General features: G+C 38.5%; 1 protein-coding gene across 3 annotated transcripts in view; it reads right to left on the bottom strand.

Moving 5' to 3' along the window:
* The window catches only part of FZD3 (frizzled class receptor 3), a 56,723-nt gene that overhangs the window by 15,986 nt on the left and 16,297 nt on the right, over positions 1-24,440 (bottom strand). The window contains exons 2-4 of one of the 3 annotated variants that reach the window (XM_085305667.1): positions 16,819-17,065; positions 10,437-10,633; positions 8,147-9,164 (exon numbers count right to left, since the gene is read on the bottom strand). In XM_085305667.1, coding sequence (XP_085161793.1) covers positions 8,147-9,164; positions 10,437-10,621 — 1,203 coding nt within the window. In that variant the 5' untranslated portion in view covers positions 10,622-10,633; positions 16,819-17,065. Of the gene's footprint in view, positions 1-8,146; positions 9,165-10,436; positions 10,634-15,047; positions 15,111-16,818; positions 17,066-24,440 lie in introns of those variants that run through there. The other 2 variants (XM_085305666.1, XM_085305665.1) reach the window with 2 other exon arrangements.

The raw sequence follows: 24,440 nt of genomic DNA, 5'->3' as shown, positions 1-24,440 counted from the left end.
TTTGTTATGTTTTCATGCCATATAGTTCAGCCATTTCTAAGCTAAGTGGATGTATACCAAGATCAAGGTAAACACAGAAACCTGTTGGAGAAATCTGGACCAACCTTGTAGATTAAGTGGGGTCAGATATCTAAGTATACTCCATCATGAGAACAAGTCTATTGTTTTTAAGTATAGTCTTCATTTAATAGGATTTCAGGCCTAGAAACAGATCATTTATACCGAAGAGAGTAAAGAATAGCTTTCTCCCACTTCTCTCTGTCTCTATATACGTTTATAGACTGTACCCCAAAGCGCTTTACATTACACCATTAAGCAAGTCTCTCAAAGCACTCACAGCGGGAGTTGGTTGCCCACATTATGCCCTGTGGTATTACGGATATGGTGATTGGAATTACAATTTCCTGAAAAGCTGTAGCTTTCAGGAGAAAAATCTGTAGTCAGCAGTATCACTGTCAGAGCTGTTTAATCCTGGGACCAATGATATTTCAATGCAAGTACCCTTCCAGGCCTGTTTAAAAAATTTGTTGAAAATAATGATACTCTGGGGTGGGGGGGGAAGCAAGAATAGGTAAAAGGGCACAAAAGTGTAGTATCGCCAAAACACACTGTACCTTTTGCTGCCAATTTAATAGCAGTCATAATGGTCAGAGGGAAAAAAAAGAGAGCTTCCTTAATAATCAGAATTAAAGGCACTTCAAGATGTAAAACACGCTTGATAAAAATAGCAAGCTCTAGTCTACTTTTGCAAGTCACCTTCAACAAAATACTGAATAAAAAGAAAAAAAAAAAAGATGACCTTGAGAAGTCATACTTTGGTACATGTACAAATCAACCTGTCTAAAGATAATGGTTGAGAAATCAACATTTCCCTTTGTCTCTAGCTCAGTCAATCCAATTAAAAAACCTGTCAGATATGACTCATGTGAATGAAATGACTGCTTTCGCTCACTATGCTAATTGACTGGAAATCATATGCATGCCAAAGTTAGATAAGAGAATACACTGCATCTTAGATAGGATTTATCAAAGTCCTAGATGTGCAAGAAGGAAACAAAACTGATACTGCTAATGCTCAGAAGGAGAATTTTGAGAAATTAGCTTGAATATATTCTTTTTCTTAAGCATCTGAAATAAGGAGGAGAAATTATCTGAATCACAGAGTAATACTGTGATTAATAGTCTTTTTTCTGAGCTAATATTGCTTTGGTTTTTGAAAGGAGTCTAATTCGTTATTCACATTTGCTCAGTCTCTTCTGAGTAAACACTAATATAGAAAATACGTTTTTATCTTTTTTTCCTTGAAGACAGAATAATTACATTCAAAAATAAGAAACTCCTTAGGGCAGATTTAAGCAAATCCATTACCTCTTCTAAGAGGAATTCTAAACAATAACTATTGAAAAAGGAGGGGTCTATAAATCTGGATTTATAGACATCTCTCTATATATTCTCTTCATGCCTGTGCTACGCACAAATGGTGGTAAGACATTTCTTAACAAAGCCTCTTTTCTGTATCCCACTTAGTGCACTCCCCCGCATGTTTCTGAACAGCCACAGTAACACAGATGGTAAAACAGCTGAGACATTTCGTATTTAAAAAGATAATGGCAACACCCATGATTAGCAAAAAAAAGTAYAGAAACTTGAAAATGCAATATATTTCATCAAATAAAAATAGGAAACTCCACCCCAACTTTATCTGCCCCCCAAAATGCAAGCTTGACCTTTCAGCAGTTACTTCTTGTCGTTGTTTTTGGCAAGATGTTTGCAAGCCCCATCTTTTTTTCTCTTTGGTCTGCATGTGCAATTGTTCGGAAGCACTTGGGCATGAAAAGAAAGCCTGTGTCAACAGGGGTTACACGTCACCCGTAATGCAGCCATGGGAAAAGACAGTCYGATACAAGAGCAGTTCGTAAGTGTATGCGAATTAACTTTGCCATCACAAAACTCAAAATCTCTAAGACAGTTTCAAAAGCCTATCAACAGCTTTTKGGGGGAAGAAAATAAAAGAGTAATTTATTCTGAGCTACAAAAAGGGAATATAAATACAGGCCTGTGTCTACACTTAAAAATTCACCTTTATTAAGTAAGGCTTCTGTGGTTTTCTTCTCTTTTCTTTTTTTTTGAGGGGGAGGAGGGTGAGGGGTGGGAGAGAAATGAAGAAACATAGCTGCAAAACCTGATCTGAAACGTACACCAGCTTGTCTCAGGGTCTCTTTTGCTTCTGTGCAATTTCTTTTAAAACTAGGCACTATGGGACAAAATATTCCGTGGCGGGAAGTAACAGCAGAGCAGATGACTGAACGCTCCCGTGCTCCTGGCTCTCAGCCTACCATTATTTTAGCACCGCAGCCGCTTTTCAGTTGGCACCTGCTCCTAAGAAAGCRTCCCTACGTTCAAACGGCTCTGCAAGACGGCCACACGTATTCTCCGGTTTCAGTAACGCTCCTGTGGCATTCATTCAGAGCACCAGAGAGACGAGAGGAAGAACAAACCCATGCCAAGGGGGAATTAAACACAGCATGGCATGGATGGGGTAAAATTCTCAGGTATAACCTTAAAAAACAAAAAAAAAAAGTGCAAAAGAAACAGACAGAGCAACTCACAACACTTAGGGATCCCCAACAGTCTGAAATAGATTTCTACCTCAACAGTGATAATTTTGACAAATCTAAAATGATCCTGAAATTTTATATTGAAAATGTTACCTGCAATTAGATTGAAAAGCACATTTGTGAAAAWGTGAAAAAAGTAGTCTACAAACTCCTTAACCTAAAGGTATCTGCATTTGACACATTTAATGCTAATGTTAATATCAATTTCTCCAAAGTTAAGTGTCAAATAGTATATTAAAATAGTGTACTTAATATTGAAATAAAGTGTGGTATCATTTTAAAATGAACAGAAATATATTATCAAGCCAGTACTCTGTTCTCCTTCGTGCCCATACTAGATACATACAGCTGCYAGCTGACAGAGAAGAGGTACTATTAACAAAACATTCTTTCCATTTAAGATTTTGGTATCTTAGGTAACCACAGTTAATCCTCTTTTCTATCAGACACCAGCAATAAACATGAGTGAGYGAGYGAGGACTCCCGTCTTCAGTAAAAAYCCACTTGAYGTTACTACGTAGCAAGACTCGGGCCTTGTCTTGGAGGGAAACAGAGCAGAGCAGAAAGGAAAAGAGTCAGSAYRACCATTTTTGTTGCTGATATGAATCACATTCAGTTTATATCTTACAACATTGCTCGTAWTAGTTCACTATTTAAAACATATCCATGCAGTTTTAATTTTTTTTWAAACTAAGATCACAAGGAAAATGGAAAAGATTGTAAAGAGACAGGCCTAAAAACTGGTTCAAGAAGTCAGGTGGTCAAAACGACACTTGCAAAATCAGTTCTGCTACGCTCATCGTTCCTGCAGAAAAGTCTTCCCCATCATTAGTTGAGGAGCATTTCTATTATGTTTAACACRGCAAAATCATCTGTCTCTTGGATCCCCAAATACTGGCCCACGTTCTTCTGACTACTGCAGTCTTCCCTGCTTACTTACTGTCCTTGCTTTAAGTAACAAAAAACATGTTACAAAGTTTTCCATCTGAAATGACTGCTACTTGTGTCAAGCCTTGTCAAGATCTAGAAAGTGTGTTTAAAGCCCCTTGAGACAAAACAATCACAACCTGATTTTGAAAGGGAGAAACTGCAAAACCAAACAACCAGACCATCCTCCCCTCACAGACTCCCCCCCCCCAAAAAAAAAAAAAATCCTCAAAATTTTGCAGAAAAAATTCTGTCATAAATATATCCCTAAAAAAAAATGTGACTGCTTCAAACAAACTATATATATCAAGTTGGAGTATGAGTCATCTGATCTGATGTCCAATGAATCACTATAAAAATGCCTGTTTTCCTTCCATAAGCTAGAAAAGGAGAACAGAATGACTGGCTCGGATGGAGACATCTGAAGTCACATAAAGGAATGATGCTCTCAGTAACTGTTCTTGATTTTCACATTGGTTTCACTCTAATATATCCATTATTTTAATTCTGAAAGTCCACCTGTTTACATGAGAACAAGCCCAAAAGCTGAAAAAAGGGACAATATAGTAAAGCAGACACTGTGCCCTGGCCCAGGGCCACTCTGGTTAGTCAAGTCTGCTGTAAATAGACTCAACAGCTGGATCTACGCCTTTCAAAGCCTCCCATGTCTATAAATGTAATCTTCTCGCTATTTTTACTTCTGCTTCACTAAGGCATACTGYGGGCATAGAAGACATGCCAGGGCCATTTTGGGGGATGTGAAATGCTGCACCCGTAGCTCTTCACACTACGGCTTGTACTAGATATTCAGTTCTGACATTTTGTGGGCATAGGAAACCACCTACCTGCAATATATTACAATGACTTTGGGCAAGATTGGATGGATATTCACTACACGGCACAAAACTGAGTTCCTAATGAAAACCAAGAGAAAATGAGTTTCCAATACAAAACCAGAGTTTGTAACTTGTCCTAAACTTATCCTGCTGTCACGTCTTCCCCATCAGTAGTAAATCAAACACGCTATCCAAACCTCYCTCCACTCTTCTGAGTGGAAATAGTTTCCATAAGGTAAGTTTGAARCACTACCTTCACTCTTAGCCAGCTGACACTAAGGTCTTCTCAGCTGACAAAGTCRTAAGTGCATAAATTATGGATATCAGAGAACAAGCAAAAATAATCCATACAGTTTGGTTTGGTCTCATTTCTCAAGGAAGCATAAAATGGTAGCAAAAATACCTTTAGAATAGTTTAATTTTTCTTTAATATCTAAATCAGATGCCCCTCCCTTCAGCACAATGCCTAACTTAGCCCTGAAGCATTTGTGAAAACTGTGGAGAGTCCATTTAAGTGGGGATTTAATAGAACTTTATCTTAACTCAGGACCACTGTATCCCAGTTTGATTGCTTTTGTCATTTCCAAGAGAAGTAATATTCTAACAGCAACCTTACAAAGGACAAAACACTGCGGGTACTTGGAGGACAAGAGTATATAACAGTAGCTCTAGGTACTCCAAACTTTGATTTTTTTTTTTAACTTACCTCTGATATATCTGATMTAAGGTAAAAAGTAAGATGTCTGATATAAGGGGAGTTCCTGCTTTTATGTTACATGTTTATGGTGGAGTATCTATGTTCTCCAGCTAGTGAAATTTAGTTTTATTCTCCATTGCATGAACTTTTGCACAAAAAACTTTAATCCATTTCCACTTGGGCCAAGTAGTAGTTCCTTTTTTGAGGAAGACTAATGAAAAATGGGATAGCAACATAAAAATCCAGCTCTTTACAGTGCTGAAAGTATCCAGATTACAGAACTCTTTTTTTCCCCYGGAAAAGGAAAAAAATGAGAAAATGAAGGGGGGTGGTTAAAACCTTTTTAGGCCACTGAACAGCTATTTCACAGAGGAGTAACGCTGACTGGAAACAGATTACATCACTGCAATTACTGTGAATAGTCTTAGCATCAGAAGCCATAAAAAGTAATTATTTCTGGTAACACCATAGTTAATTTGCCTTCATTCACATTCAAAGAAAGATGATCTAATTTAGAAACCTTAATATTTTTTAACTCAATTAAGAGATTTGTTCAGACTGATAGAAAATGCCTCCCTAAATTCCTTACTATGCCAAACCTATTTAAATTGAGATCCACAACAAGGCATTTCCCCTACAGTGAGAGAAGGGCAAATAAAAATCTTAATCACATTAGACATACTGTATATACTCTAAACAAACCTCACTTCTGAGTGTAGTAGTTTTTTTTTTCCCCTCCTTACTAAAGAAGTCCCAGTGAAATAACATTCCCTTCACTCAGCTTCCAGCAGGTCTTCCCAGCGCTCATCTGAGCTTTACCAACCATGGAACAAGAGGGGCAACAGCTGCCTGTTTTACCTGCTGTTGCTGTCCAGGCTACAGATTAAAGCGACTCCTAGATGCTAGACAAAACAGGAACTGGATGTGACGCTGGGCCCCTTTGGTTTAGCAGCAGCCAGGAACCCCTGCAGCACCCGAATACCCCCGCACCGTCTCCTGCTCGAAGCAGTCACGCAGGAGGTATGCCTGCGTCAGCTGCAGACTTGAGCTCTCCCACTAGCAATCTTCCAGAACGATTTACTGTGGCATCATGCTACGATGGCAAAGCTGATATAATAGTTGGACAAATTAATTTCTAGATTTGCTGGTGGTAGTACAAAACCATACTTATGCACATAACAAATAGAAAGCTTACAAGGGTGCATTAATATCTACATAAAAATTAAGCCCGCTGTGGAATCAACTACCGCTCTTAATTTAGAACAGTTCTTTTTTCCCAATATGACAGAAGCTGATAGTCAAATCTCAAACTGATATTCAAATATTTGAAATAAAGTTAAATAACACAAAGGCTTAAAAAAGATGATCTAACTTAGAAACTGAATGATACTCTCTAGAAAGCTTTAAATTATCCCCATAATTTAATAATTTATTTTGCTAGTACTATCAAAGGATAAAATGATTTTTTTCCACTGCTTTGGAAATCTGTTTCAATTATAAGTCTTGATAGTTTAATTGGGGAAGCATGTTTAGCTGAAGAAAAAATTGGAAGGGTTAGAATAAAAACCCTTCTAATACTCCCTAGGGTCTATGGGTCCTTCAACCCAATTTGATGTGAATGAAACTATTATTGTTCTTTTGATTCCTGCTGAGCCATTATGCTAATGGTTTTCTAGAGATTTGAGTAGCACTTTACTGCATTGTTCCACAATCTAGGATTTGGTCCTTAGACATTGGAAGTTTTAATGTTTAAAACAGTTTTTTGTTCTGCATTCTGACAATGCAATATCCCTTTAGTTTTGCACATTATTATATACATTATAGATTGGTGTATGGTGGGTATTCAAAATTAACTAAGTGGCTTGTCCCTCTCTCTTTTTAAGCATCAATCAATTTAACATATTAAAAGCCGCAGCAATGTAGAGTATATCAAGCAAATGAAACTGAATATACCCATTCATAGATATTTCCTGCTATAAAAGTGTTCACACATTGGATGGGAGGGAGGAGTCTCACCCTAATAAAATGTAACAGAGAAAACAATAAAAAGGGTTAAAGGCAATAAAAAGATTATTATCAAGCTATATAAACTATCCCAAATCTTTAAGCGATATTTTTATTGCATTAAAATGTGAGCTTTGATGATCCAGTTGGTATTTTAACTGCTTTAGATCCAAAGAACTACCATTTTTATACCATTTTGTGCAGCTACTTAATAAATGTTTGCTGCACAACCTTCTTAAAATAAGGTTGCTTTCAAATCATTTGCAGAAAATATGTAAGAAATGTAATTACACAAATGACTTGCTACTTTGGCTCCAAAAAGAAAGTAGGCCTCAAATAATTAATACTTAGAATATTTTCTTCATAAGTTTGAAACTGCACCAGCATAATACTGAGGTAAACAGTGGACAGTTTRATATAAAATGCTCTTAGTAGTTTGTTTCTGCGATAACTCAGTTAAACACACTGAGCAAGTAATTTTAAGATAACAAACTAATGATTTGTAAGCTCCAATTTTTTGCAGAAGATGCATCTARTAAGATTTTACACAGCTGTTTGTACATGCATATATTGTTTTTAAAAGGAACACGGAACCTGCAGGCTAAGCAAACAATAACTAGAAAAAATATCAGACTGATGACTACTCAGTTTAAATGCCAAAATTCTTTTAGAGCAAAACTTTCAACATATATCTAATGACCAAAAATAAACTCATCAGGTCCTGTTCTTGAAATTGGTTTAAAAAATAAACTCATCGGGTCCTGTTCTTGAAACTGGTTTAAAATAGTGCCTTCACATCGTATGTAGGTACCGAAAAGCCCAGAAACTCCAYAGTTACTATCTATAATAAAAAAAGCACAAAACAGCTAACGCAAACTCACAATTTTCCAATAATACTTACTCTTCTAGAAGGGCAAATGAGTTATTGAAATCACATCAGTACAGCAAAAGCTTTCCTTTCTTTGAATAGCAGCACTTTCAGTTAGGGATGACAACTGAGCCTTAGCATATCCCCTCCTTACCCATTTTCTGTATTCCTGAACACGTCACATTGATTTCCTCACCTGATAGGGACATGGGATGTGATATTCTCTGCAGCGTTCTTGAATCCACGTGGTCTCCCACACACCTCGATAAGCCTGCTCATAGAAATAGCAGCCAATTACAACCAAGAGCGGTACGAGGTACAGAACACTGAACACGCCAATCCGGATCATGAACTTCACTAGTTTGTCCTGGTTCTCTTTTTCTAACGGAATTTCAATGCGAACCCGATTGAGAGAGATAATGCCAGCTAGCAGAAGGGAAACTCCAACCACAACATACAGGCAGAGGGGAGCAAGAACAAAGTATCTTAATGCATCCACATCATAGAGGCCAACAAAACATACGCCGCTAATATTGTCACCTTCAATTTTATTCATTGCTAAGAGGATGATGGTTAGAGTTCCTGGAATGCCCCAGGCACTGGCGTGGAAGAGCAATGCTTTCTTCTCAATTGCTTCACTGCCCCATTTTGGCACAGCTGCCAAGAACCACGTGATGGTAAGAATGACCCACCAAACACTGCCAGCCATGGTAAAGAAATAGAGTACCATGAAAAGCATGGTACAAGCTTTGTTGTGAGAACCCTGCGTCACTGTGGAAGCCTTGTACTGGGCAGGACTAGATGCATTACACGCTACTCGGTCTTCAAGCAGAAAGCCAATGAAGAAGATTAATGACACCATCATGTAACAGACAGCATAAAATATTATGGGTCTTTCTGGATAGCGAAATCTTGTGACATCAATCAGAAAAGTTAAAAAAGTAAACAAGGTAGCAGAAAGGCAGACGATGGAGATCACTCCGATGAAATAGCGAGCAAAGGAGAGCTCTTCACGACGAAAGTACATATTTGGGCAAGGAGGGGAACAGTCCCGTACCCTCAGGAAAGAGTAACCAAGCTCAGGGTCTATTTTCAGCTCCCGAGGACACCAAAAACCATAATCCCTCTGTACTGCCACTGGGGTCTCTTCTGTGGGTTCCCCAGCTAAATTGAGGTCAACAAGACGAGGATATGGCTCATCACAATCTGGGAATCTAAAAAGTAAGAAAAAAATATTTACAAGAAAATACACAAATACTTTGCAAAGACTAGAAATTCCATTTATAGCTCTGACTTTAGACATGTTTACTGGAGAGAAATCAAAGACAATCGGTAAAATAGGTTTAAAAATAAAAATAGGTTTAAAAATTGAACAGAAATTAATGGAAGAGGGGTCCACTGAGGGTTTTAAACACAGAGATGAGGATACAAACTTCGTTTCAGAAAGTCTCTAAATTTTAGTTTAGACGATGTGCCCAGGGAAGCATCATTTCACAGACGATGTAAAGCGCTTTCCCTAAGCACCCATACTAGCTGTTGTCAGACAAGCTAGTGGGCTCATTAGATGAAAAATCCAACTCAGTGCTGCTGCTAACATTAATGAACTGAAATTATGATAAAGATGTCTCTATAACCGGGCAAAGCCCTAAGCCTGGGCTGAGGGCTGCCGAAGCCACACTCTGCAGTTGTGCAGGAGAGCCTGGAGGGATTCAGAGCACGTCTGCTCCTGTCACCATTCCTATTCTGGCATACTGGCATTAACACAGCATTAGCAAAGTTTTGCTAGTTTTAGTTCCATTTTTGAAATTTCACTACTGACATGGCCTTAATAAGGAGATGGGGAGTCCTAAAGGGCCCAATCTTCTATCTGGAGTATGGAATTAGACTGATCTTTGATCCAGATAATCAGGGGCTAGAGGCCTCCTCTGATTTCGTTTTTTGCAAAAAGGAGTTTTAATTGTTTTTCATTCTCTCCTTTCCAGCTGCAAGGGAGATTATTTCTTCCTGTTTGTGCTTCTGAATTTTATTAGCTATTTAAGTCACTTAAAAAAATAAAGCATAAAGTTGTTTTCAATTTAATGTACTTTCTGTTTCAAATAGAGCGGATCATCATCTAATACTTTGTTGTAAAGTTATCTGTTTAATGTGGAGCTGAAAAATACTGTTTACATACAATCTCAACAAATGGTAGATGCTCTAAAAACACAGCCTTGAGACTCATACTTGAACTAAAACCAGCCAGCACTTCTATAGAAGAAAAGATTACTAATTTCTGGCAAAAGTAATTTTGCATGCCTCTTAGAGAGATTTAGAGCAACATCAAATACTTTGATATACCAGACTAAACAGGTCAGCGCAAAGGACAAAGACAATGAAAAACAGACTGGCATATTCACTTATTTAAGAATATGCATGCTCAGTTTACAGTAATTGCCTAGAATGTATTAAAATTTTATACTGGGATTTGGAAAAAACAATTTGCTCACCTGGTGCACTCCATATCCTCAGGCCAAGAGACCCCAAACATCTCCATGAGTTTGGAGCACTCGCTGTATGCCCTCTGACAAAGTCTGCGACAGGGGAGAGTGACACGGCCGTACTCCATGCACACAGGAGCATAGAGGGCACACAAAAATGGTCGAAAATCTCTGGAGCATTCCAAATTCACCATGGGATGAAATGGCTAGGAAAGAAAAGGGAGAATTCAATAGCTACTWACAGCAATTTTATAGACTACTTCAGCAGGAAGCCATAATTTGTCCTATGACTTTCCCCTAAGACTTTTACAATCAAAAGCTCAACCTTTTTTGAASTTTGCCTGTTCAAAGAAGTTGTGATCATCATCATACAGCACTTCGGCAATCAAGAAACCTGGGGACAATGACACAGATTCACAAGGGAGATTTATGTACTTGATTTGCATTAATATCAATGGGAGTTAGATATCTAAACACCTTTGAGGATTCTGGCTTAGATTCACACTCTCCACTAGAAGCCATATAGACTTGCTTCCTGTTGTTGGTTGTTTAAATGACAGACACATGCATTATTAACTGCTTATTTAGTGGAATAATATGCAAACTTGCATTCTGCAGATGAGATTACAATCTGAGAAATGTTAGATAATGTAAGATGCCTTCAGAGTACAGAAATATTACATACTGTGATTTTTTCAAATATTATTTTCTGTTCACTACATCAAAATTGCAAATCATCTTTCTATTTCTTGAATTTATTTAGCAGAGCTCGATTTTTGATTTTGATTGTTTCTACAAAGTGCAAACACAGGACATTTTCCATTTCACTCTTCCCACATCATCTTGTCCAATTGCAGAGACCCATCAGTTAAAAATCTCAGGTTTATCATCAGAGTGTATTTGTAGACAGAAAAGAGTCTCAACATACATGCTGTCACTGTTGTTATATAAATTCTCAAACAGATGTAAATCTTCCTAACTGTAATTACAGTGAAGCCACGTTAAGTACACCAATTCTTGACCAGCCAAGATAAAGCACTGTGAAATCAAAGCTTGAAAAAGTTATGAGCAAAATAGCTATGTTTCATGTTTGCTACACCTTTCTGAAAACATTGTCACATGACAGAGCCATGCAATTTGGCAATAACTTACACAAAGGGAAATATAAGCCTTCAGTTACTGACAGTGAAGAAGGAAGTAGTATCTATATTTACAAGCTCATTGTTATTCACAGAACACCTTTTCTACTTGGTAGAACATTTACTTCAGAAGTATATATATTTTTAAATAGCTACACCTACAACATAAGTAAGACTATGCTTTGAAAACAAACGTCCAAGAAATTGTTTCAACATAGTTATGACACCTGATACGATTGGCAAAGCATAAGGTCCTTATTTGTTGGAAAGACAAAATGAAAAGGAAAACTCTACTTTTGTTTTGGAAAGTATTTAACTTTCCTTCTTTTAAAGAACCTTGAAAATATGAAAATGAAAGTACATCTTTATATGAAAGAACTACTGGCCAACCTCACCCTTAGAACTGTCCCTTGCCACTACAGTCTTGCACGTATCCGTACTGAAATTTCAAGTTCTGGCTCTACCGCTCTTCTCTGACATGCCTTCCATTTGTAAAAAAAAAAAAAAAAAAAAAAAAAAAAAAAAATTCCCAAAATCACATTATTAGAAATTTCTCTTCTCTTGCTACTTCACCTTCATTAAAATTAACTAACGTCTTGGTTTTGGTTCACGTCCATAAAGCTGTATCATCTAGGACAATCCCAGATCACCTCAAGGTGCGCACAGAAGCTGTGCAAACACAGCTCCAGAGCAGGGCCACTGCAGGGCGAAGGAAAAGCAGGTTCAAGGGAACACAAAGGAAACAACAGCTCCTCCTGCGCTGCTGATCCTGCTACGGGCAGGTGACCTGTAACAGCCCGTTGCTCCACCGCCTTTCAACCAGCTCCAGAGGACACCGGGCAATGGTGTCTGAAGGAATATTGGAACTAAGCCAGGGAGCRTCCAAAAACAAGAATGCAGATGGTGCTCTTAGACTTTTTAATCAATGGCTACGGGGTCTAAAAGCGTACTCGGTAAGAACAGCACACTCCCTGTCCGTCTGTCTGTCTGCAGCAGCCTGAGGGCGAAGCTACGGAGCGCTCAAATGCATGTGAGCTGGCTGCTGAAATGGGGGGTTTCTAATGCCCCCTTAGTGCCGTTGGTTTTCCAAGATTTGCACGTGGGCCTGGAAGAACTGGCACAAGAAGGGCCTCTGAAGGGCCAGGCAGACACGAGACAGGATCACTGCGGATACCCGCTCCTTCTTGCATGGCTGCTGGAGGCTTGGCTGGAGACACTGAGACATCTAAGTAACGCTAGCGGCCCCTGTTCAGGTTTCTGAATCTTCGCTGGCAAAGACCCTTGGTGCCCTGGAGAGCACACCTGAGCTACACTTAGAAAACTCAGCTAGACTTACTGCAGAAAACAAGTCTGATTTTGCTGATGGCCTCAGCATACCCCTCAAAAGAGGGTACAGACACACTCAACCCAAACAACACTAGAGAAACATACTTAAGTAGATGTAATTCAATAGGGCTGTTTCATTAGTCCTGGCTGTCCTGTTTCTCAGCAACTCCTGGCCTCTCTCACACCATTCTGTCTCTCAAAATAACAACTGCAGAGAGATAAATTCTGTTTCGAACTATATAAAAATCAGCTTATTTTAAAATCATGTAGTGGCAATGCTAGACAACAGAAAAAGACAAAAAACAAAAAAAAAAACAAAAACTCTACAACCACTATTCTTATGAAACAGAAAAAGAGAAACTTGCTTGCTTTCAACCAGGAACAGCTAGCAGCATTCATTTGTGCCTGTAAGTAGCTCAGCCTGTAAGCATCCTATCTCAAAAATCATCTTACTCTTTCTTTGCAGCTACTAAGATTAAAAGTCACTTCCATCTAGTATGTTGTGTACTATTAAAAATCAATAAAGCCATGGAGATTAAGAGACCTGTTTATAGTCATGCCCAAGGAAGCAGTGCAAGCTTTGACATTTAACCCTGTTCCACTTTGGTGTGTAACAAAAGGCTTTTTGTTTAAATGATACATGCCTTTGAAAAATGTCTACTGAACAACTCAACATAAGGAGAAAAAAATAAAAGAACAAGAGAAGATATGAGTCTGATTTCTCTAATTCAGGCCAAGTCCAAGGAAATGCAAAAATGGAAGGAGATAAATGCTTAAGAGACAACAAACACCAACATACAAGTTATGCAACCTTCTGTGCTGCCTCTGAAGATACTTCCATATTTAAAAAACGCCAGATTATGTAACTGAATAAATACACTTAAACTTGCACACTCAATGCTCCCGGTCCCTCTGCCCCTAGGAAAAGTCTTTCTGACCACACAAATTCCTTCAAAGCTGCAACAATCACAACAGCATTTTGAACGTGCTTTTTGCCAGGCTAAGCCAATGCATGCTCGCCCCGGCATCCCTTCTGCCATCCCTCCTTCGCTTTCCCACGCAGGCAGCGTGCATTAAATAACACACCACAGTAGCACATTACTGCTTTCTGCAGAGCAGCCCAGCCTGCCACAGTTGTATTGATCCCTTCTTTCCCTCTTCCCCAGTATTTTCATTGCTGGCAGCAGAGTTGCTTTAAGAAGTCTCCTGACTGCCAGCAGCATGGCCCTAGCTCCTTCTCTCCCTACAATTCCTGTCTTCTGAAAAGATAGGGAATGGGAAATGTTTTAATGTCCATGTTCTAACAGAGAGCAGATATTTCCTGACATTTGTTTTGATGCTGTTTTTTCAGGAAAGGATGAAGGTAAAAGGATAGACAGAATGATGCGTAGGGTTTCTTTTCCCCAAACACATTTTTTTAAATCAGAAATGAGAATTTGTTTACAAAACAAGGATAATAGTTAACTATAATAAATCTGTGGAACTTTGTTACAGTTTCAGACTTCTCATATTACTGAGAGATAAGAAACCAAATTCTGCCTTTTATGTTACACAGCAGCAGTCACTTCACTGGCTGTTATTTGGGAAGTGACGTTATAGCAAAATCTAAGCAAAAATTATTTGGCAATCTTTTACTAAACTGGTCATTTATACATTTATTTTTCTTAAAAGAAAATTAAACAGGAAGCAGTCTCACAAACTCGCAAAAAGAAGTGAAGTTTTCTTCCCTTAGGCGCATGGGAGAAGAACGATGCTATGACTCTCARTTACTGGGACAATTCTCTGGTGGAAACAACTGCCTCAGGGCATATCCTGTCTCAGGGCAGCCACATGATCTGCTCTATGTTTGAATTTAGCTTGTTATTCATTAGGAAGATTCTTGAATTGTATATCAAAGCGCAGGGGCAGTAACGCTTTCCAGGCCACCTCCTCATGAGAACCGCGGAAGCCCCAGACAGATGTAGCTCTTCAGACTGCTAGTTAGATTGAACATGTTACTGCCTCCTACTTCTAATAACTATAGTTCTTCTCATTTGAGTGAGCTGCTCTCACAGCTCTGACAGCAAAGTAGTTCACGTGAATGCTGCCTAGGGTCTCTTTCAAGCAGAGTCTGTTTTCTGGAGACAGTGGAAATTAGTTATCAGATGGCTCTGACCTGCACACTCCTCTGAATCTTGCTGGGCTTTGTTGAGAAGTCACTGCCCCAGCTGCCCATCTCTTTGCTGGAGCCTATATCCCACAGTCATGCTGGTACATAAGCATAATCTGAAAATAATGATGATTTAAGTTAATAACCTGTGCTGGACAACTGCTGTGGTACTCAAACGGCTGTTGCTAACTTCAAGTGGGACCGTACTTGAGAGTCCTGAGTTAGGCTAACCGATTTTTCCTAAAAATCAGGGAGCGATCGCACAGGCACAGCAGAGCTAGGGGTCTGCAAAGAGCAGCAAGCTGGGGCACTAAGTTCAACAAATACAGCAGGATGTGACAGAAGACTACTTATTTTCATTTAGTTTAGCCTTGAGCCTGACTGTATCACATTGCCATGGCACTGATGGATGCAGACAGGGACAGAAACACACACAGTGTAAGAGCAAAGCCATTCCTTCTGGAAACACTCCACACTTGCTCAGCTTAAAGTGATCACAGAAATGCAGCTTTATTGCACAGACACTTTATTCTATTTTCAAAGGGCAATTAGTTCATTTGCCAAAACCTGCTTTCAATGCACAGTGCCAAGACATACTGAGTGCAGAACTCTTAGCATAATGCAAATTCAAACCTTACCTCAACATTAACTTTCTTGTCTGGACAAACTTAAGCATACTGCTTTTTCAGGCTTTGCACAATGATACAGATATGAAAAGCAAAATGGGGTCAGAGTTGTGGCCACTTGTTTAGGCTTTATTTTTCAGCATGGAAAAGGCTATTCTCACATTTTCTCTGTGAACTTTTATGATCCAAACTGTGGTCTTCTGATATTCCATGTCTCATAATTTGATGTTAGCTGGAAAAATTGTGCTTGCTCTGAGGACTGCATTGATACTGTACTACTTTAGAGACTGGGAAGTAATAAAAATAAAGATTGCTTTAACTTGGAACTAAAAATAAATGTCCAGGTTCAAATAGATATTAAGTTATTCCAACAATAAAAATGCCAAGTAATTAGTGTCATTTTTATATTATACTTTTCTCATGTTATACATTGAACCAGCTAATCACCCTGTTATTCACTTTAAACCTAAGCCCAACTATTTCACCTGCCTTACTTGTGAAAGCACAGCAATCACACAAACCATCCTAAGCTTTCTGGTCTTCAGGTGTAAACAGACAGCTGAGGTTAATTTCTCAACTGAGGGGGAAAAAGTAGGATAAAGATGAAAGTAGTTAAAAGACAGCAAATGACATTAGTCTCTGTCTGTATGACTAAAACCCAAAGCCATCTGTTCTTTTTTCTTGTTCTTAAAAGAGGTGCCCTGCTTAATTTTAAAATKCTAAGTTCTTGCAGAAGACACTGAAAAGATGGCATCCATCTGTCAATTTGCATTTTTGCTATAGATGATCTTTATGTTTTAGGAACTAATGAACACAGGCGGGTAGTCCTGGCAACAACATCCATTTGCAAGAAGTGATAGTTTTTATAAGACAGCAGAGACCGTTTGGACTTCCTCTCTTCCCTCCATACACACGCTGTGATGGGCTTGGGAGAATTCCAAAGTATCACAGAGAAATAAATACACAGCCCACTGCCCAGAATTTTAGACAKTATTAAGCTTAGGACTGGGAAAAGCACACTTGCCTAGACAAGCAAGAGACTGTTGGGCAAGAGCTGTAAATCTTGATAGAATCAAAATTTTCATTTAAATGACACATTTCTATATCCTGTGGTTGCAAAAACAAATCTTCCGAGTGTGAACTGAGCTTACCCAGTGCTTTGATGTCTGCAGAGAAATGCTCTAATGCTGTTGTCATTGTGGGAAGGGGAAAGATACCCAGCATGAGAAGTGGGGTTTTAGTGATAACCACCTTCTCTTTTCTTCAAYTCTGCCACAGCAGATTGATCTGCATGTCAGGGACTATTTCTGCCAACTCAAGGGAGGTCTGTCTCCTCGAAGAATAACAGGAGTGAAGAGTATAAACAATTCAGTGTTGGCATGGAGCTCAAAAATATATCTGAGTGAAGGAAGAAAAACATTTGGTATGAAGATTTGTTAGAAGACTTGGCATTAACTTTGGAGCACAGAATTGTGTCAGGAACCAGATCAAGTTCTTGAGAGCTTATAAAAAGGGGATTTTCTAAAAACAGGAAACAGGAGGAAAGATACAAAGAAGACATCGCCAAGCCTCAAAATCACCAGTCAGATTTGTTTCACCTTTTCATTTTTACTGTCATCAACATACCGAATGACAAAGTGTCTGTCGCATAATAAACAACAAACCCTGCTGAGTAGAACTAGTCCATTTGGATTTTTGAGATGCAATGTGAGCAACAATGAATGCTTCATCCATTCAACAGAAAATTTTTACATATCTTGATAGCTTTTACTGTTTCACGTGTGACTTTGCTAACTGTGGCTTCTCACAGGACTAACACAGCAGAACATCAAACAGAGCTCAATATTACAAGCCAATATAGCCTACAAGCTTAACATATTTTCCACCAGGATGAGGATGCAAGAGGACTTCTGTTTATTTTATTCTGGCATTCAAGCCAAAGGGCTTGACAGACTAATCAAGGGAATCTACAGCATGCTGACTCCCTCAAAAGCCAACGTGCACTGTGTGGTTGTCATCATCATTCTCCTACATGGCTGTGAAATGAGGACACACAGTTGTCATTTAAGGCACTTCAGGGTGCACTTTCACAATGGGCCTAAGTTAATCAGTCCCTGCTCTCACTCCTGCCACCAGCCTCCTTTGCACTGGCCTTGGTTTAACATTGGTTTAAGCTGACRGTTAAACTCGCCTCACAGCCACACATGCTGGTTTTGGAATATCAGGAGCGCAAAATGTCAGGATGAGATCCTGAATGCTGAGATCCTAAAGTATTAGCATCCATATAGTCTTCCGGTAGGCTCAGGATACAACTTTATAATATATCTAGGCTGATCTGCTCATTTTTCCTAAAGTTAGTGGTTTTTAATGTTTCCTAAGCTACATTAGCAAGTTTATGATAGGTTTGGGCAAACTCCAGTGCCACTGTGAGAGGGGCAAAAGGGACATGGCACTGGAGGAAGACAAGCAGGACACAGCTGAGCTGCTAGTTATCATTAAACCCTAAACTCTGCTGCTTAGGATATCCCGTGTGTTTACAACCGTCTAAAATGTAACAGAGCTCAACTGTCCTGGGTCCAGCTGGACCCATGGAATTTTGCAGGGACATATTTAAGACAAACTCTTGACTTGTACAGCATTAGCTCTACATTGCAGCAGACAGAAGACAGACTTCTTGCCAAGTCAGAAAACATGCACTGATGCTGCTAAAACCCAGGAGCAAAACCTTCTGCAGTCAAAAGGCTGTAAGAGAGAAACACGGAGTGAATTCAGGAAGATCTCTGCTACTCTCTTAGCAGTCAGTCTGCTGCGAAAAATTCCAAACTATATTCTCTAAGTAGCCAAACCATGTGTTTTAATGCATAGGAATTCAATGGCAGATTCCGTTATCATAAATAATTTCACTGTTTGAGCTGTGATCATCAGATAGGAGTTCTGAGAGCATGAATTCCTATTCCAAAACTCTCATGTCCTATCTGGCTACGCTACGATCAACATCTATTTGTACCTAGAAATTAAGGTTAAATTATTTGATCCTGTTTTCATGAAAGCCCACAATGAACCTAACCTAAAGATTTCAAGTGATGATCTGTAAATAACCACTGTGAGACCATTTGTTAATTCATAACTGCATACTTACATTAAAAAAACAAACTAGTTGTGCCAACTGAGTTTACAGATGTATCTGGCTAAACAGTGGATATTTTCTTGACCCTGCCTAACATTTATTGTCCAAACTGAAAATCAAAAGGAATGCACMGGTAATAAAATACAGCCTCTCTAACAATGGGAAAGTCAAGGTCTTTGTTTATACAGCTTGAAAAACAGCAAAGCATCATATAAATCCAGTACAGCCATCTAGATAAATAATATGATGCAAACTGAAGAGCATCATCTGTTGAATTCATACTGTAAAATTAATTCTGGCTATCAAATGAAATCTATCTGTAAAACAAATGTTAAAATATTAACAGCTGTGATTGAATCTAACATTACAAACCATCTGTTTTATCTGCATACTAGCAAAAATACATATACACACACATGTATCAACAGCTGGACAGGAGGCAAGATTTGCATTTTCAAGTCTCAAAACTAAGGATATTTCACAGGGCAATATTTAAAACATACTGATGAGAACTATTCCTTYTCTTTCCCTGGCATATAACTTCCAGACAGACTATACTATCCCTGCAGTATATTAAGCTATTTTTTGCCAAAGTCATTTCCAAAAATTCAGTAAGTTGTTTTACATGCATAAATAGTACAGGACTGTTTCCACTGAATGTGCAGTCTACACCCTACAAACCACACAGCCCTATACATTTATTAGGATAGGATCCAATAGGAATCAAGCTGCACCATCTCCAAATCACAGTTCAGTAGCATCTTATGCTTCATTTTATAGTTAATCTGAAGCACTGTTTTCTTTTATCTTCTCTCTCATTTACCAATTATAGTTTTCATATTATTTTGATTGTAAGGATTCTTGGGGAATTATATCTGTTTCTGTGATTAGTTTAGCAAATATTTTAACCCAAGAAAAGTAAAGCAGTAATAGTACTAAGTATTCTTCTCATGCATTAATAGGGAAGAAGCAGGCAGATGTCAATAAAATTAAAAGTTTATTCAAGAAAACTAATATATATACACCTGGAAGTTTGAAAACAAAAAAAAGAACGAAGAAAAGAAAAAAAATATATAAGCAAACAGTGCATCTTCCAGTGCCCCTGAGGGGCATTTTCCTGTATTGTTGGCTCCTTCCATGACCAAGCAGAATAAATCTCCTACTAAAATAAAAAGTGATCTGGATAGTTGAATCTGGGGATTAACTTCTTCCTTTTTTGTTTGATGTATGAAATTCTTTCTGTGTGCTAGGCACTGTACAGTTGAACATAAGAACAATGTGAAAATGGGATGACTTTTTTTTTGAAAGTTTCCAGTCCTTGAAAATGGATTTTYCCCCTCATTATTATAATTTTACAGTGAGTACATATGTTCTGACCAAATACTGACTCCATCTATTTTTTATAAAATACTTTTAAAGAGGTTGTTCATTTCAGTACAGGTTTATCTAATTACTGAATTGTAAGAGGGCCAGTAAGCAGGCCTCTCTGTTTTGACAGACAAGCGCACAGAAAYGTTAAGATTGAGGGGAAAAAAAAATCTCAATTTATTCCAGCATATTAAATAAAAATTGATTTCTAGTTAAAACAGAAGTTTTAAGATAATTAGTTGGTGGCTTTAATTTTAATAATTAACCACTTTTCAAAAACATGCCAGAACACAGCAGCTGTAAATTAAAATTTAAGATTGATCGGGGACACCATTCCTCCCATTTAGGGCTAAGTTAATGAGGTCACAAATAAACTCTACAGGGGAGGACAAGGAACAGGAGTTAAAAAATAATAATTGCAATTGTACAACATTTTTCCACTGGACAGAAGGCAGTTATCCACCAGACAAACATCTGAATGACCAATTCTAAAAGCTGCAAAAAAAMCTGCCAAATTAAGAATAAAACCAAACTCCTGAAGTTGATTTTTCTTCCCCACTGTTAATAATTTACAAGAAAAATATTTGACAAAAATTCCCACAGTGAATTTCCCTCTGCCTATTTGTTTCTGTGGCATCCTAAAAGTGTGCTTGCACCTCTCAAAATAGATTAAATAATATTTTGCCCTCAAATGTTGCTGGATTTTGCTGAGGACGGGAGAAGTTTGTGTTTAGTTCTCTTCTGTCTCGCTAACACAGGCTTGGGAAAAAACGCACCCACAGTATATAGTGCATGTCTCCGAAACGCTGCAGACAAGCGGGACACAACATGACACAATAGCAGGATTAGCAGAATAGCGGGAGGAGCGAGGGGATAGGAGTGGGAGGAAACAAGGGAATACAAAAAGATTTGTGGCTACTCTGCGGGACCTCTACACAGGATGGTGGGCTCAAAATCTTTTCCAGTAAAAAAAATAAAAACAATAATAAATAGATACAAATATCAGCAAATATCCATGGGTGGAAGTAGTACAGCTCCACAAGGTTATCTCAAACAGTAAAGGGCACCTACAAGCTCTGCTAACGTACTCCATGTATCAGGTGCCGCACAGAAAAAGTGCAGGGATGTTTTTACCTATAGGGAATTTACACAGAATGGAATAAGTGAGATCAAGCTATAAAAGAGCAGGTCAGATGAACTGGAAAGACTGCACTAAATTACTTGCAGATGTAAGCATGTGAGGGTGATTTAAGAGATAGTAAATGTGTTTCCCATTGATTGCCTGCCTGAATAATTGCCTAACACTGCAAAATCCCTTTTATAAATATCTGTGTCTAAAAGGATGGAAAAGGCAATCGAGCAAAGACCAGGTGTGGGGCTATGAGGTAGGGAAGGCGACAAGAGCTGGAAGCCTGCTGTGATAAGCCTTGTTTGGCTAGCCACAGCAGGCTCCTCTGGCAGACCRCAGCAGACCGCTCAAAGGGCGTTTCTGCTCTGAAGAACCATAGGAAGTTCATACAGTAGAGCTGCTTTCCAGATCCTTTTGTCTCTTGAACCTCAAAAGAAGCGGGATAGAGATAGAAGAGTGGATAGGAGTGTATGTGTGTGTCTATTTTTTTTTTTTTTAAATGTCACGATGAGTTCTGCTTCAGTCCTTTGCCGATTTCACTCACACCTAGCTCCCACTGCCTCCCACCTCATGGATGGTGACTAACACCATCCAGATGAAAAACATGTCCTTTAATCCTTCACACTGTGACTCCTCTCTGATGGGTACAACAGGTCAGGGCAGAGGAATTGGCTGTCACTGTAGCAGAACTGCAAGCTGCAGATCTTTTATAATCCTGGCTCCAATTCAACACCCCTTTCTCAAATCCCCTCCACAACCCAGGCTACTAGTAGCAACTAGTACAAAGCAGGAGGGAACCAAAGCCTAAATTTTAAGAGCCCAGAAGCTTATTTTTTCCAGACAGAAGGAACTGCTTCCATTGTCTTAGGAAAAAGTAGCTGATGGATCTGAAGAATTATGTTGTCTTTTTGTGATGCCACTTAGCTAATAGTAACTAATGTTATTCTGAATAACAGGAATAATTTGCTTGTAGAGTCAAAGTAACTGTGCATGACATACATGTACTCTTTGAGATTTTTCAGTATTTTTGCTGCAGGAATTTGTGAAAGTGAAGTTGGAGGACAAATTTCCAGATCAGAATATTTAAATGGTATTTTTTCAACCAAAGGTAGCACCTATTTTTTCCGTAAAAACTAGATGGACTATTTGTCATTCAAAAAGCTAGTGTGGAAAATCTGTAGACAAAGTAATTTCATTGTTCTTTAGCACAAATTTAAAATCAAACTTTGACTAATTGTTATTTAATACATTTGTAAAATATGCATCTCAAAGGCATTTGTTATCAAATGGTACATATTTTAAAACATTTTTTGAAAATTTTCTTAGTTGCTGACAGTAAGCATTAAAACTGAAATCAAAGACCAAATTTTGTTACTGTATTTTTCTCTGCAGTCATATTTCTGTATTGCACATGCCCAGATTAAATAAAAATGCTAACAAAAGTACAAGAAGAAGCAAGGAGGAATATTTAGCACAAAGAATTTCAACTAATGGGTCTATCTATTCTGAACTACAGAATAGATGGACTCATTCACTCCACAAAAAAAGTATGTACAGACATTAGATAATTGATAGGATAACTGAATCATACATGTAATACTCAAGTTCTCAGAAAAAAAAACTATTAAAACCTGAATCATGTTTTTGGACCTGTAGAGGTGAAAAAAAGTTAAATGAACACTCAAAGGGAATTCTATCACTGAATTTAAAAAGAAAAATGTTTCTTGTTGCTCAGTACCTCAAACATGACAACTTTTGTTCTATAAATCAAGAAACAGGGAATATAAACAAGTTTACAAATTGAAAGCAACTTTTAAAAGATAAATTTCAGGTTTCTACAACGCACAAAGATGAACTACAAGGAGCCTTCCTTCCTTGTTCAAATTCAAATTAACCAGGCCTTTGTGCTCCTATTCACTCTTCTTCTCTTTTCAAATTTCCTTCCTCGTTACCATGGGAACCCCCTTGCTGACAAGCCTCCGAGCAGAGCAAGAGGCCAAGCTGAGCAAGGGGTGTGAAAAGGGGAGAGAGTCAAAGGGCAGAATTTGGCTCATGAGAATCAGGATGCCAACCTTTGTCACCCTACAAAGGGCGAGTAACCATAGGAACCAGCTCTGCCGACCGACCGCAGACGGGGAGTACRAGCATGGAGCCAAATTCCCAACACGGGAAACAAGACGTGAAAGGCACCATGAAACACCCAATGCTCGAAGCCACAGCTTCCAATCTGAGGTGCAAAGGAAAGTATTACCAACAAACAAACTATCATTAAAATAAAACTTTAAGGACCAAATGTCCAACTTCATGCTAGCTTTAAGTCCACATATTTCCATGAAGTTAATTTACAACAGACTTCAGTGAAACTGGGCAAATCTGATTCTCWGAGCAAACACAGATATTTMATATTCTTCTCCTGCAAAGATGTTGAACATTCTTTTTCCCCATGACTTTGAAAGRCTCCAAAGATGTTCTCCAGAATCTCACAGGTAACTGGAAATAACACAGCTTTAGAAAGATTTCTATTGAACTACAGCTGGAAATACACAGAACCAAATAACATTAACTAACAATTCTGCAAAACACAGCAGACAGAGGCCAGCACTTGTAATTGTTACTACAAGAGCAATAGGAYAGACTGGATGTATATACAGTATATTAACATGTGATCTGAATAGCAATTGCATTCATATACTGCACTTAAATTTAGGTATGGCACTTTTGGTTTTGCATCTTGAGAAACAGACAGGAGGATGAGGTATGAAATAGACCCATAAAACCACAAATGATCCGTAAAGCAAAAACACGGTCCAATTTTTCTCCATCTCTTCAGACCAAGAAGTAGGAGACAAAACAGCAGGTGGCAAATTCAAAAAGAAGACTTCTTTCCCCCCAACACACACGCCCCTGCCGCCAAAGCCCTCTCCAGCAACAGGTACGGTAAAGGTGTCATGTGAAGCATTACGTGACTCCTTGTTGCAGAATTTTGTGGATGCTGAAAGATCGTATGAGTTCAGGAAGCAAACTGATAAATTGGTGGAAAAATACATTAATACCTGCATTACTAATGCAAAGACGTAATTTCAAAGCCACAAATTGTTGGATGTGGAAGTACAGCATGGTCATATCATGACATACTTGYCTTGTTCTTA

The sequence above is a fragment of the Rhea americana genome, unplaced genomic scaffold, assembly GCF_003343005.1.
Source record: "Rhea americana isolate MKP2758 unplaced genomic scaffold, rheAme1 scaffold_225, whole genome shotgun sequence".
NCBI classification, from domain to species: domain Eukaryota; kingdom Metazoa; phylum Chordata; class Aves; order Rheiformes; family Rheidae; genus Rhea; species Rhea americana.
The sequence above is the reverse complement of the archived record's forward strand: the minus strand, read 5'-3'. Positions and strand labels throughout refer to the sequence as shown.